Source organism: Myotis brandtii, unplaced genomic scaffold (genome assembly GCF_000412655.1).
Source record: "Myotis brandtii unplaced genomic scaffold, ASM41265v1 scaffold115, whole genome shotgun sequence".
In the NCBI taxonomy this organism is placed as follows: domain Eukaryota; kingdom Metazoa; phylum Chordata; class Mammalia; order Chiroptera; family Vespertilionidae; genus Myotis; species Myotis brandtii.
Window position 1 is genome coordinate 19,174,367 of NW_005353967.1, and position 15,488 is coordinate 19,189,854.

Here is a 15,488-nt window from a genome sequence, read left to right on the forward strand (position 1 = left end):
TAATTATGATGTGTCTTGGTGTGGTTCTCTTTGGATTCCTCTTGTTTGGGATTCTCTGTGCTTCCTGGACTTGTAAGTCTATTTCACCAGGTAGGGGAAGTTTTCTGTCATTATTTCTTCAAATAGGTTTTCAATATCTTGCTGTCTCTCTCCTTCTAGCACCCCCATAATTTGGATGTTGGTACGCTTGAAGTTGTCCCAGAGGCTCCTTACTATCTTCATATTTTTGGATTCTTTTTTCTTTTTGCTTTTCCGGTTGGGTGTTTTTTGCTTCTTTGTATTTCAAATCTTTGACTTGATCTTGGGGATCCTCTAGTCTGCTGTTGGATCTCTGTATATTATTCTTTACTTCAGTAAATGTATGCTTAATTTCTGATTTGTCCTTTTTCATATCCTTGAGGGTCTCACTAAATTTCTTGGAGGTTTCTAGAAGATTCTTGAGTAACCTTATAACTGTGGTTTTGAACTCTGTATCCAGTAGTTTGCTTTCCTCCATTTCTTTCGTTTATGACCAGTTTCTATGTCTCTGTATTTTGGCTGCTTCCCTGTGTTGATAAAGTGGCTTGTGTGCTAGGTGTCCTGTGGGGCCCAGTGGCTCAGCCTCCCCAATTACTTGAGGTGGACACTCTTGGTGCACCCCTTTGTGGGCTGTGTGCACAGTCTTGTTGTAGTTAAGCCTTGATTGCTGTTGGTATCACTGGGAGGAATTGACCTCCAGGCCAATTGGCTGTGAGGACCAGTTGTGACTACAATGGAAGAACTTCTGTGCTGGAGACACCCTTATGGGGTGGGACTTGCTTCAGTGGGGCTTTGGCGCTCACAGAGTCTGCCCCCTGAGTGTGTCTCTTATGGATGTGAAGAGTTGTAATCTGGATGGTCTCACTCTGACCACTGGGTAGACTGACTCTTGGATCTCCAAGGAGGTGCAAAGTCAGCCACTGCCTGAGGCCACCCAGCAGGAGCTATGGAGAGATCTGCAGATGCAGATTCCTCCTCTTTGTTTGGGGTTTGTAAGTGCCCAGATGAGGCCCAGCTGTGAAGCAATGCAGGCTGCTGTCTAGGTCTCCTTTTGGAGGCTTTGGCGCTCTTTGACCCAGCTGCAGTTTGTTAGGTTTTAGATTGCAAAAGAACAGGCCATTCATATGCAAAAGCCTCTTCTCACAGCTTGGGTGGGGTCTCAGGGAATCACCAGGGTGGAGCAAACAGCAATGGCTGTCAGTCAGCCCTGCCCCGGAGAGGTCCCCGGGTCTCTGTGTCCCGTGGCCCTGTGCAGGAACAATGATCACTGCGAGCACCTCTGAGAGAAAGCCGCCCTCCTGTTCTGGCCTGATGCCAGACAGTCCAGTTTCTCCCTGTATGAGTCTGGGTCCCCAGAGTCTTGCCCGGAACTGGAGTTCAGAGCAATCGGGAGCTTGTATCTCCCTCCCGATTGAAAAACAACAACAGCGCGCCCAGTTGCCAGCCCATTTTGCGTGCGCCTCTGCACCTCTGCATCTCCTACCAGCTTCAATGCACTTTTTTCTTTCCTTCTAGTTGTAGAACTTCCACTTAGCCAGCTTTCCCGTGATTCTAGATGATATTTGTTTTGTCTTTTAGTTGTAGTTTTGATGTGGTTGTGAGAGGCAGCAAGTATAGGTGTTTACCTGTGCCGCCATCTTGGTTGTTTCTCTGAGGATATTTTTTCTTAGGTTGTTTATATATTTGGTGTTATGTGTAAGAAACCATTGCCCAGCTGAAGGCCATAAAAACTTACCACTGTGCTTTCTTCCAAGTGGTGTATAGTTTTAGTGTTTACATTTAGGTTTATGATCCACTTTGAGTTAATTTTTGTGTATGGTAAAAGATATGTTTAAAAATTCATTCTTTTTCATGTGGTTATCTACTTGTTCCAGCACCAGTTGTTGAAAAGACTTTTTTTCTCATTGTATTATCTTGGTGAAAATCAATTGATGATAAATGTAAGGATTTATTTTTGGATTCTCAGTTTTATTGTGTTAATATATGTCTATGCTTAAGCCAATACCATACTGTCTTGATTACTGTAACTCTATATCAAGACTTTATCTTGACCTAATTTTCTTTCTATCCATTTCTGGTATCCATTTTCTTCTCTGAAGTATTTTCTTTGTTCCCCATTGCTGCAGAACTCCTCTGAAGAGTTGTCTACTTGTTTTGTTTTTTTTTCTCAGTCCCTTCTCCTAAAAGATACTTCAATAAGGGTTTTATTCCCAACAGTGTACCAAAATGCAATTGTCAAGGTAGCCATTGACTTCCACATTACCTTATCCAATGGTAAATTTTCAGTCTTAGTCTTACTCAGTCTATAATCAGTACTGACATTCAATCAGTATCACATTCTTGAGACACTTTCATTTGGCTTTCAGAGCACTTGAGTTTTTCCTTTGCTGGTATTTCTCATACTCCTTCCCCTTAACCCCAAATATTGGAGTGTATCAGGAGTTAGGCTTTGCTTCTTTTATCTATCTATGCTCACTCAAATGGTGATTTCATCCAATCTTACAGCTTTAAATACTATCTATATGCTGGTGACTCCCAAATTTACATCTCCAGCACAGACCACTACTCTGAACACCAGACTCATATATTCAACTGCCTACTAGATATGTCTACCTGGATGTCTTAGAAATTGCAAATTCAACATGTCAAAACTGAAATGAATCCCATGCTTGTAAATCTGCTCATTTTCATTCTTTCTTATTTCTGTCCTACTGGTTGGTTAGTCCAGAACATTGGTACTGTTTCACTATTTCCATTTCCTTATCTCTCACACTGTTTTGTCAGGAAATCCTGTTGGCTCTTCCTTAAAAATACATCTAGAACTGACCCCTTATCTCCATAGTCATGACTTGGCTTAAGCTGTGGTCATCCCTTGCCTGGATTACTGCAGTAGTGGTTTCCTAACATACCTCTATCTATCTTTGCCTCACTTTCATTTATTTTCAACTCAGCAGCCAGAGTGATTCCTTAAAAAAAGTCTATCATTTCAGTCCCCAGATTAGAACTCTTTATGGTAAAAACCGAGAGTCCTTAAAATAACCTATAGTTTGGTCTCTAATATCTCTGTTATTTATCTCCTTACACTCTATTCTCTCATGTATTCCTATCCAGCACACTGGTCTTTCTCATATATGTTGGGCATTCTCCTGACTTTGCACTGACCATTCCCTCTGCCTAAAATGATCTTTCCCCCAGATATCGGCAAGGCTGACTTCTTCACTTCCTAATCACATTTGTAAAATTATCCCCACTCCACCTTTACTCAAAACCCATTTATCCTGTTCGTGTTGTTGTTGTTGTTCCATAAAATTTATTGCTTAAGATACTCTACAGTGTGTGTGTTCAATATACATATTGTTTAACTTTCATTGCTAGAATGTAAGCTCTGTGAAGGTGGTAGGGATGTTTACCTGTTTTGTTCATTAATATATTCCAAGTGTCTGTAACAGGTTTTGATACATGATAGTTGGTCAATAAGTGTTTGATGAATTTATGAATGAGTATGTATGGTCATGCTTCTGTTTCTTTATGTGCCTTTCTCTATTTGGAAACTCCCATTCATATATATATCCTATATAATAAAAAGCTAATATGCAATTGGTTGTCATGCCCTCACGCCATCTTGCTGTAACGGCTCAGACCCTCAACACTGCGGGGAGCGGAATGGGGACCAGCCAGGCACAAATGAGCTTGCAAGAGAGGAATGGGGACCAGCCAGGCACAAATGAGCTACACGCCCCACGCTCCCTGTGGTCCTGGGTGCCAGTGGGGAGAGGGACAAGCCGCCCACCCTACGGTCCCGGGTGCCAGTGGCTGCTCCTGCGGCCCATCCCGGGCGCCAGCGACTGCACCTGCGCCTGCGGCCTGGGAGAGGGACAATCCACACGCCCCACGCTCCCTGTGGTCCTGGGTGCCAGTGGCTGCGCCTGTGGCCCCGGGCGAAGCCGCCCGCCCATGGTCCCCTGTGTCTGCGGCTGGCCCAAGCGAAGCCGGCCTGGGTCCTGGGTGCCTGCGGCCGGCCAGAGAGAGGGAAGCCTGGGTCCTGAGTGCCTGTGACCAGCCGGAGGAGGGAATCCTGTGTCCCAGGTGCGGGGCAAGGCAGAGGTGGTTAGGTGTGATCAGGCCAGCAGGGGAGCAGTTAGGGTGATCAGGCCAGTAGGGGAGCAGTTAGGGGTGATCAGGCAGGCAGGCAGAAGTGGTTAGGGGTGATCAGGCAGGCAGAGGTGGTTAGGGGCGATCAGGCAGGCAGGTGAGCGGTTAGGAGCCAGTGGTCCCGGATTGTGAGAGGCAGTCAGACATCCCCCGAGGGGTCCTGGGTTGGAGAGGGTGCAGGCCAGACTGAGGGAACCCCCCCCATGCACAAATTTCGTGCACTGGGCCTCTAGTGTGTATGTATGTGTGTGTGTGTATATATGTATATACACACATATATCTTCTTTCCATTATGCATCTCCTCCCCCAATTATTCTCATCTTTAAAAGTCTTGTTTTAAAATGGTTATCTATTCCGATAAAATTATTTGTTTGTCCCAATTCTAACATTAGTATATATCATTTTCTTTTCTTTTTAAAAAAATATATTTTATTGATTTTTTACAGAGAGGAAGGGAGAGGGGTAGAGAATTAGAAACATTGGTGAGAGAGAAACATTGATCAGCTGCCTCCTGCACACCCCCTACTGGGGATGTGCCTGCAACCAAGGTACATGCCCTTGACCGGAATCGAACCTGGGACCCTTCAGTCCGCAGGCTGACGCTCTATCCATTGAGCCAAACTGGTCAGGGCAGTATATATCATTTTCATACTAATAACAAGAGAATCTGTGTTAAGCACAGCCACAGTCAGTTCTTGTCTGCTCAATCAGAGGCTGATAAAGTCAGTGAAAGCTGCAGAAAGTTTTAGGTTTCTTTTGGCAGTCTCTCCACTAGGTGGAAAGGATAGGACAGTGGTTTATAGAAGCTGTAAACTAGAGGGGAGTTCTCAAATTTCAAGGTGTTTAAGAATCACCCTAGGACACTCCAAGACTTAAACAAATCTTGAACATTAAGTAATTTATTTAATTTTGGAATTTTCAGTGCAAAGATTTCACTGTATTATAAACAGTCCATCTATTATTGTATTACCATGATTGTTTTAATGTTCTAAATTCTATTGAGCCAAAATATGTATCTTACTATAACTTTTATTTATTGGTCCTGGTTGAATTTTCCAAAGCCACATAGAGCAGGCAACTGTAGTATGGTAATTTGTGTTAAAATGTAAAAATTAGAAACAACCTAAATATCCATCAATGAATGACTGGATAAATAAAATTGTGTGTGTGTCTGTGTGCGTATGCACATACATATATACATACTAGTAGACCCACACAATGAAATATTATTTAGCCATAAAAAAGAAGGAAATCTTGCCGTTTGTGACAACATGGATGGATCTGGAGGGCATTATGCTAAGTGACATAAGATAGAGACAAATACCTTTTGATCTCATTTATATGTGGAATCTTAAAAAAAACTATCAAGCAATTGAGCTCAAAGATATAGAGAACAGATTGTTAGTTGCCAGAGACAAGGTGGGGATGGGCAAAATAGGTGAAGGGGGGAGGGGGAGGTAAAAAGATACAAACTTCCAGTTATAAGTCATGGAGTTATAATGTATAGCATGGTGACTATAGTTAATAATACTGTATAGTATATTTGAAAGTTACTAAAAGAGTAGATTTAAAAAGTTCTCATCATAGAAAAAATGTTGTAACTACATGGGGATAGATTTACTATACTTATTGTGGTGATCATTTAGCAATATATACAAATATCGAATTATTATGTTATATACATGAAACTAACAATGTTTTATGTCAATTATACTTCAATAAAAAATAAATAAAAGAAATAACCCTTAACTTTCACAGAGATGTTTTAAAATTTAGTCTACTCCTAACTGGTGAAATTTCATCCACCAAGGGAGAAGGATATACAGCTTTGCTCTGCCAGACATTGTTTTTTATTCTGCCCCAAAGTAGCTTTCTTCCTGTTCTTCTGACTTGTCTGATTGTTTTCCTTCATCTCTGCCCTTCTGTTTTTCTCACTACCTAAGGTTTTCCCTAGGGTCTGCCAGAGCAGACACAGTTTCAGTGTTGTCAAGAGAAAACCTCATCTTACTGTGGTACATTCAGTTGTACTAGAGTGGCCACTTTTCCCCTATAGATAGGTTCACTTTCCTTCCAATCTGTAGTTTTTGATGAGTGTAAAATAAGATGATGTACTTAGAAGTGACCATTGAGGCAGAAAGATACTCCTTCTTGCATCTCAGATTTCCCTTCTGGTATCATTGTTCCTATTCCTAAATTAGAAGTTTTTTGTGAGGGTCTATTGGTAGTAACTTTTTCAATATTTATCACCTTGGTTCTCAAATGTAATTTATGGGATTTAGAAATCTACGTTGACACTTTTTCTCTCATCAGCTTGGCATTCTGTGTGGGCTTCCATTTTTGCTGTTGAGAAATTAGCTCTCAGTCTTAGTAACTTTTTTTTATGTAGATTTGTGTCTTTTTTCTCTTGCTGTTTTTAGGATCTCTTGTTTTTAGGATTTGCTCTTTCACAATGAACTATCTAGTGTTATTTTTTCGTAATTTGGCTGGGTTTTGAAGTTTTGACTTTGAGAATCAGTTTCACAATGATGTATCTAGTGTTATTATTTTTTCTTAATTTGGTTGGGTTCTGGAGTTTTAAATTTGAGAATCAGTGTCCTGACATTCTGTTTGAATATTGACTCTCATTCTCTCTGTTCTCTGGAACTCTTTAGTTTTTTAGACTTTCTCACTCTGTTATCTCTCTTAACCTCTCATGTTTTCCTCCCCTCACCCCTCTGCTATGTTCTGTGCAATTTCTTTAGACCCACTTCTATTTTTCTAATTATCTCTTTATCTTTATCATTGTGTAGTCTGCTGTTTAACTTCTCTATTGTAATTTGAATTATTACAGTTTTCATTTTTAGAGGTTCCATTTGTATCTTTTAAAGATGATGTTTATAGTGTCTCCACTGTTGGCTATCAAGTTTCTGTATTTGTGTAGGTTTGTTTCTGTGTCCTTTCTGTTTGTTGCTATTTCTGTATCTTTGGCATCTGTACCACACCCTTAATTACTATATCCTTAAAATAAGTCTTGATTAACTTTTCTGTTTTTCTTCAAAATTGTTTTACCTGTTCTTAGGCCTTGGTTTTTTCATATGTATGTAAGAATCAGCTATACTACATTTTATCTTTGTTGTGCCTGGCTTCCTTTTCCGAGCTGCTATTTGCTGTGTCAGTATAAAATCCTGCTATATTGGTGTCTTCCAGCTTTAATAGTTTTGATCTTTGAATTCCCTTAGCAGCTTCTTCTTTATGTTTTCTTTTCCTTCCTCTGTCTTCTTGTCATTTTTTTCTTATGGTCATTACAAAAGTATTTTAAAGCCCTGGCCGGGTATCTCAGTTGGTTAGAGCATCGTTCCGATATGCCAAGGTCAGGGCACATATAAGAAGCAACCAATGAATGCATAAATAAGTGGAACAACAAATCGATGTTTCTCTCTCTCTAACTTTCTCTCTCCTTCCCCCCTCCATCCCTCCCTCACTCCCTCTATCTCTCCATGTCCCTGTCCCTCTCTCGTCCTCCCTCTCTCCCCTTTTCCCCTTCTTTCCCTGCTCTCCCTTCTCTCTCTCTCTCTCTCTCTCTCTCTCTCAATCAATAAATAAAAAAAGTACTTTAAAATTAGTGTAGTATATTGGGGAAGAGAAAGCAAATAATAGAAAACTATATAAAGCAAAAGGTACAAATCCCTCTGATATTAGTTTGCTGAGATCTTTCAGAAATTTTTCTGAACATGTACAAATGTGTGTTTATAAAAGTAAAAATTGTCATATACATACTGTTTTATAGTTTGTTTTTCATTTAGTATTTAAAAATGCATTCTTCTATAGCTGTAACACATTCCTTTTAATGATTGAATTCCTTTTAATTTCATATGTATATACAGTAATTTAACCAGTTCCCTTTTTATGGGTTTGTAGATATCTACCTACTTTTTGATCTTGCAGCTTTCAAATACTGCTGATCCTAATCAGCAAAGTGGAGGTTGTGCAGTTTATTTCACATTACCTAAGGTCTCTCCTCTTAACTCTTTTCAAGGGTATTAGTGGGGTTCTGTCAAGAACTATCTTCTTAGGGCACTGGCATATACTTTTCTTAAGAGGGAAGAGTTGATAGTTAAGCTTGGTATAAACCTTTAGTTTGGTGCTATGTGTATTTTACTAAAAAGAAGTACTCAAAGGTGTTTGTTTGTTACATGTGGTATCCTAGAGGAGATTGTTTGTGGTGTAGTGTTAGAGGTAGCACCCAGATTGAAGAGTACAGAAATGAATGAGAAAATGGAGATGGAGAGCTTAAGCAGGTCTTTGTCGCAACTTGACTAGGCGATGGTAGGGGAAGAAGAGAGGCAGTTCTTAGCATTTTGTTTTTTGTCGGTATTTTGCCTTTTGAAAGAAGTTGAAGTTGGATCTCTATGTTATGTAATTTGCCATTTTCTTAATTTTCCTAGCCTCCACCAGGCAATGTGAAAATGCCCAATGTACCCAGTACACAACCAGCAATAATGAAACCAACAGAGGAACCTCCACCTTATACACAGATTGCAAAGGTTAGTTCATGTTACATTTGCAAATTCATATGGAAATTACAATATCAGTATCATTTACTTCCAGAGCTAAATAATTTTTTAATTGTTGCATTCCATATTGTTTACTTTTTAACTTACTTTTGAGTCTAGGTTAGCCACCTTGTAGACTCTATAATGCTCACATGTCTTTTTCAGCTTATAACATTTGCTTTATTCCATGATTAGCAATTATTGAATTTATTACCTTGGTATACAGTTTTTATAGTGAAAATTTTATTGCCTTTGGTATCACTTTTTAATACACAATGCCATTACAGTAACAATGACAGAATAATAAATATTACTGGAAGAGAGAGTTATAATGGCTAAGCAAGAGACATTGGTAGGAATATGAGAAAAATACAAGATAAAAGTAGATGACTAGGAATGCTGCTATCACATAAAGGCAGGTGGAGTTATAGATCACAATTTCTGAACCATGTCCTTTCATGCCATTATTTTATAAAATATAAGATGTTATGAGTTCTTGCATTGAGAACCTTATATGCCATTTAATCCAATTCATAAGAGTCAATTCAGTTGCTCTTTTCTCCATTTGTCTGTTTTCCTCAACACTTTCCTTTGTCTTTGTTATTCACTCATTTAGGCACAGAGGTGACATCAGCTTATTTTCATTTTCCTGATTACCTTAGGACTCTGACCACTCTTAGGATTTTTTCTGTCCTAATGTGCCCAATATTCCCATGAAGGTTTTCATAACCAAAAGATCAAATGGATCAAATATCTATATAATATTTTCTGAAACTGAAATCTTCAGTAAATTTCTATACTTTGGAAGAACATTTGAATTAGGTTTCTAGCATAGTAGAGGGAGAAGAGATAGCATATCAATGTTTCAATATTTTATGCTTATGACAGCCTATTCACTTACTATTTTTTGTGTAGGAACATGCTTTGGCCCAAGCTGAACTTCTTAAGCGCCAGGAAGAACTAGAAAGAAAAGCTGCAGAATTAGACCGCCGAGAACGAGAAATGCAAAACCTCAGTCAACATGGTAGTATCCAAGATGCTTGAAATAAAAATAACTTTAAACACTTTAAATAATGTCTGCACTGGCTCTAGGTCATTTGGTTTGTGAATAAATTTTGCCCTGTTTTCCATTCTAACAAGGAGATCAGACACAGCCGATATTCTACTTGATACTGTGTAGCTCTTTGAAATTGGCTGATTTGCATAGTCTTTTGATAGATTAGAACAGTGTTAGCCTTATCACACAGAAAGTGAATTCAAATATGATAATTTTGGTTTATTCTAAGGCCAGGAACCTTTGATTATGCACTTGAACTGTCTTTGCTTCTAATGAAATTTTACGAGTACATGGGAATGTGCCCTACATTTGACTCTTCTAGTTTAGTTAGCCTACCAGTATTTTCAAATGATTTATCCCTGTCCTCACAAGTATTTTGTATCTGTTAAATCATGTGAAAGAAATAAGTTTGTGGTGACTCTAGAAAATTTAGGGTATTTTTATGATGCCAAAGAAATAAATAAATGCTGACTTGATTATTAGCTATGAAATCTACTCAGGCTATTATTACCAAAGGCCACTTCAAGGGAGTATTTTAGGGAAAGCTAGCAGTCTCTGGGTATGAAGGGATAAGAGAGCTAGACAGGACTTGAGTCATTGTTAGTATGTCTGGGATAGTGATGGGATGACAAGACTAGGACAGCAATAATAAATTATCTGTTTCTTATCTTAGAATGTGTAAATCCAGGGGCTCCTGTGGATACATTTATTATGGGCCATTTTCTTATTTGCAACATCAGAGACATCTCTAAAAGGAGAAACTAAAGGTGTAATTGAGATCAACGTTTCTGAAATACCTATAACTAAAAGCTATCCTATTTCCTTAGCATTGAATAATACAAGTTATTTCTATGAGAGATATTTTAGTAAGGGTTGTAATGAAGAGTGGGAAATTAAGAGTTAGATTTGTAGTATGTTATACATTTAATCCTCAATACAGTTCTCTGAAGGGTGGTATAGTTGTTATTCTCATTTTTCAGATATAGAAACACAGTCTTTAGAAGCTTAAGTAAGTTGCCCAAGGCCTCCTAGACAGTAAGTGGTCAGGCACGTCTGGTTTCAAGTCCTGTTCTATACATTCGTGCTCTGTTGCATCTCAAATAGTGTGAGACTTGTATGAGAAATGCATGAACTACATGAAATTAGAAAAGAATGATAACAGTGGAGACATGTGTGGGAGGATCAGAAATAGGTCATGCTTTTTTCTGCTATGAAATTTTTTCTGGTCTGTAAAATCTAATTTTAAAAGGTTGTGAGATTATCATATCTAAAATGATAAAATGGCCTTTAGATGTTATTTTTACTCTCTATATTTAATGTTTGACTTCTTGCTTTAATTTTATATTTTCCTTACTGTTTCCTTATTTTCAGTCTAATTGCTTTATATAGACCCTTTACCTTCCCCCTTCACAGTTTGAATTTGTTTTTTCTCTAGGTTTTTGAAGGTGCTATAATTCCTTAGCGTCTTTCTCATGACTGTTTCATGTTTTCTTATAGTTTTGTAATTTACTTATATGTCTTTTGGATTTTTTTTGAGACTTTGGGATTTCTGAATTTGATACTTTTGGTATTGGTTAATCTTGTGGTTTTTTTTTTTCATGGAGTTAACAGTAGAAAATTCCAAAGATTCAAAAGCTTGGTCTTCCCTCTCCACATGGGTTAGAAATTATATTTAAAGACATAAGACACTGAGGAAGAAATTGTAGAGATTTAAAAACTTCATGACCTGCATGTGAGAGCCAGACTCTTGGGACTTTGAAAGAAATTTTTTAGGGCAGAGTCACAGGGTATGTGTCCCTATGCTCTTTTTCCTTTTCTCATTTCAACTGTGCATAAATGGTTCCTGCTAAATATTATATGACCCTGGAAAATTATTTTACCATCCAATGCTTTAAAGGATATAAAGACTGACTTTTAGAGTTCTCCAAGAATGTAAAGAATATAGTGTTGTATTTGTAAAACACCTATTAAAACAATAGATATTGTTCTTAATTCTGAAACCAAAAATAAGAATAGCACATATTTGTCCTAATATAAATAACTTTTTTTTTTTAATTTTGCAGGCAGAAAAAATAATTGGCCACCTCTTCCTGGCAATTTTCCTGTGGGACCTTGCTTCTATCAGGATTTTTCTGTAGACATTCCTGTAGAATTCCAGAAGACAGTAAAGATTATGTACTACTTGTGGATGTGTGAGTACAGAATAAATTACATATTCAATAAATTTTATATTTTATTGTCAAAACTCACTTTTTTTGGAACTCATATTAAGGATAGTATCATTAATTGGTCTTTTTCTATAGATCTAATTTTCAGAGTGAAATATATATTTGGGTACTTCAAAATTGTACTATATGTGACAATCTAAGTTCTTAGCTGAAGAAAACCTATATATTAAGAATTGGCATTCTCTTGAGGAAAGGTCTTTTCTGTTACATAGGTAGAATTTTGCAGTTATTTCTTTTCCTTGAAAAATCTTCTCTGGGCAATATTTACTTTGAAAAAAGTAGGCATACATTTTTATGTAAATGAAGGCCATTAAACATTCTATTAAAGCATTATGACTATTTTTAAAAGGGGCTTAAAATATTATAATATTATAAACTTATTTTTCTTATAGCTTTGAGTACAATTTATACTTCATTTTCAAGTGGGGATGAATACTAATATTATTTAAAGTACCTAATTAATATAGGAGGTTTTATTGAACAGGACATTAGGACATACATTTTAGGTTATGATGCTCACATTGCTTTGAGTATAATTACAACTCATGGTATACCATAATAAAATGTCAAGCTGTTAATAGTTTGCTGTATGTACACAGAATTTCCACTTACTCTGTTTCATTTTCATTCCAGTCATCTCAGTCCCATTTAATATCATCATGTCAGTAGGAGAGGTAGCTGTCACAACTTCTCACCTGCACAACCTCTGGGTTGATGGATAATTTGTAGGGCGCATTCTTGATGGAGGAAATTTGTGTGTTTTTACTGTATGATCAGGGAGCTTTTCCCCCCTTCAAATATGAGGTAATTTTCCTCAAAATCTTTTAGGAGCATTCTTTATATAATGTGAACTTGCTCTGGAATGTGAGAAATGATTCCTTATGGATAGTACATTTTCAACCCTCATTTTGGGTTTGTGTTTGTTGTTGATGTAATATATTTTGCTGAATCCCTAGTATCAGCAAGGATTATACTAGTATATTGTTAACATTAAAGGTTTTGATTCTGTGTATGTACATGCTAACCAACTCATATTTTATTTAATCAACATAATCATATACATGCAAATATGTAATAATTATTTTTCAATGGGCAGAAATTGGCTTAGCATTTTAGGTATATGTTCTTTGGCTTAGTGAAAAACATATTTTGATGGTGGAGATGGGGGTTGGAAGAAAATTCAATAAGGAATTTAGTAATAGAAATTGAGTGGGGAAGATGATTAATTTTAACCCAATGACTAACTGGTTTCCCAGTGCCAATTTGTTTAAAGTGGGTCTGTTTTGTCTTAGAAATATATAACTTTCTGAGGTTCTTAGAAATGATATAGTTGGCTATAGTTTTTCCTAATCCTGTTCAGTTGGCAGATCTGTTAACTGTATTCAAACAGGGTCCAAGATTCCAGTTAAGGTTCTTATTTGAAGAAGCGTTAATCTGGAACAAAGTGAAATCTAGTACCAGCTCAGTAATGCCTCTAAATTTCATAGAATAGAAGTATTTAAATAAGTTCTTTTTAAGAAGTGTCCACTTGTTACTGATTTTAGAGTTGACTAATGCTTTTACACTGTAATGATAATTACAATGAGCTAACATTTATTGAGGATTTACTTTGTGCAAGGCACAATGATAATCACTTTTATGTACATTGTGTTATTAAATTGTAACCACACTATGAAGCAGGTACTATATTACTTAGATTTATAGATAGGGAAACTAAAGGATAGAGAATATGAGTTACTTGTCAAAGATTACACAGGAAGGAAGGTTGGAGTTGGATCGCTTGACTCCAGAGCCCAGAGTCTAGAGTTACATGTTATACCACCTTCAGAGTACCAAAAATGAAGAAGTAATTGACATTTTAAACCCAAATACGACAGATATGCTTTCAAACATACCTTACTTAAAGTGCTTAGTAAAGCAAATTGAAATTTTATATGAAGAAGAGTCATTCAGCTTGCAAATGAGGTCAACAAAATGGACTAAATATTTCATTAGTATTCTACCTACATTTGGAATCCAACAAGTGGTTTGGAATTGGATAGAAATTAGCAACAAAGTCATTCATTTCACATTCCCTTGCCTTTCTGTGTGTGTTTTGATCTCTATAAAGTGGACCAATTGTTTAGTAAGTAGGCCTAAACATTTTACTCTTCATTGGAGTGCAAATAAATGACTTTTTGAGTATAGTTGTTGGTTACTGTAAAAACACTTTGAAAAAGATCTTAATAGATTACACAAACTTAAATTGATATCTTTTATCTAAACCTGGAAGAATTTCTGTAAACTTTAAAATACTCATACCCATATATTTTCTTTTTTAAATAGATTAGTAGATAAACCTTTAAAAATTATTTATCTAAAGGCTGATATTTGACTTAGAACAGTGATGACGAACCTATGACACGCATGTCAGGGGTGACACGTGAACTCATTTTTTTGGTTGATTTTTCTTTGTTAAATGGCATTTAAATATATAAAATAAATATCAAAAATATAAATCTTTGTTTTACTATGGTTGCAAATATCAAAAAATTTCTATATGTGACACGGCACCAGAGTTAAGTTAGGGTTTTTCAAAAGGCTGACACGCCGAGCTCAAAAGGTTCGCCATCACGGTGCTGTCCTCTCCTCTGTTTTTACTCTTTTTACTTATGCTCTCCCCTCTGTCTGAAGTTTGGTTGATTCTTTGTTAAATGGCATTTAAATATATAAAATAAATATCAAAAATATAAATCTTTGTTTTACTATGGTTGCAAATATCAAAAAATTTCTATATGTGACACGGCACCAGAGTTAAGTTAGGGTTTTTCAAAATGTTGACACATCGAGCTCAAAAGGTTCGCCATCACTGACTTAGAATGTTCTGAACATTTAATACTTTTTAAGGCAGTTAGATGCCATTTTAGTGTTACAGAGTAATAATTTTCTATCTCACAATCTTTTCAATTCTGTTTTTAAGCCCTCCTTAACAGAACTACTTTTATTTTGAGGCAAAATATTTTGAGTAAATTTGTTAATAAGGAAGCTTTCATGAGAATTAGAAATCCTAATGGGACTAAAGTACTCCCTCTGTCCCATAATAATAGTAGCAGTTGATGAATGTAATTTGTCCCATAATAATAGTAGCAAAAGAAAATAAATATAGAATGTAACATTTATTATCAAAAAACTAGATTAAATTAAACAATAAATTAAAAATAGTACTCCTAATTTTTATTTTGAGTGTTCAGATAGTTTCTGGATTTTTCAGTAATTTCGTTACTGCATTTTAAACTTGTAGGTAGGATCCCTTGGCTGCGAAGCTTTGCTTTCCCTGTATGCATGAGCTTAAAATTATTGGAGCCATCGTTCTTCATTGCTTCCAGCATAACTTGTTGAAGTGACAGAAACGTATTATCCAGTATTTTGGGAGAAATATTATCAAAGGCTAATATGGTGCCTCTTCTGCTAAGAGGAATATGTCTAAGTTTTTCAAGTTTTTCTCCATAATCTTTGCATTTA

The 15,488-nt window shown here is 36.7% G+C and overlaps 1 protein-coding gene across 2 annotated transcripts in view; it reads left to right on the forward strand.

The window, feature by feature from the left end:
• Window positions 1-15,488, forward strand: part of SCAMP1 (secretory carrier membrane protein 1) — a 69,880-nt gene that overhangs the window by 28,958 nt on the left and 25,434 nt on the right. For both annotated transcript variants that reach the window (XM_005858068.2, XM_005858067.2), the window contains 3 exons: window positions 8,595-8,693; window positions 9,618-9,726; window positions 11,823-11,951. In XM_005858068.2, coding sequence (XP_005858130.1) covers window positions 8,595-8,693; window positions 9,618-9,726; window positions 11,823-11,951 — 337 coding nt within the window. The remainder of the gene's footprint in view (window positions 1-8,594; window positions 8,694-9,617; window positions 9,727-11,822; window positions 11,952-15,488) is intronic.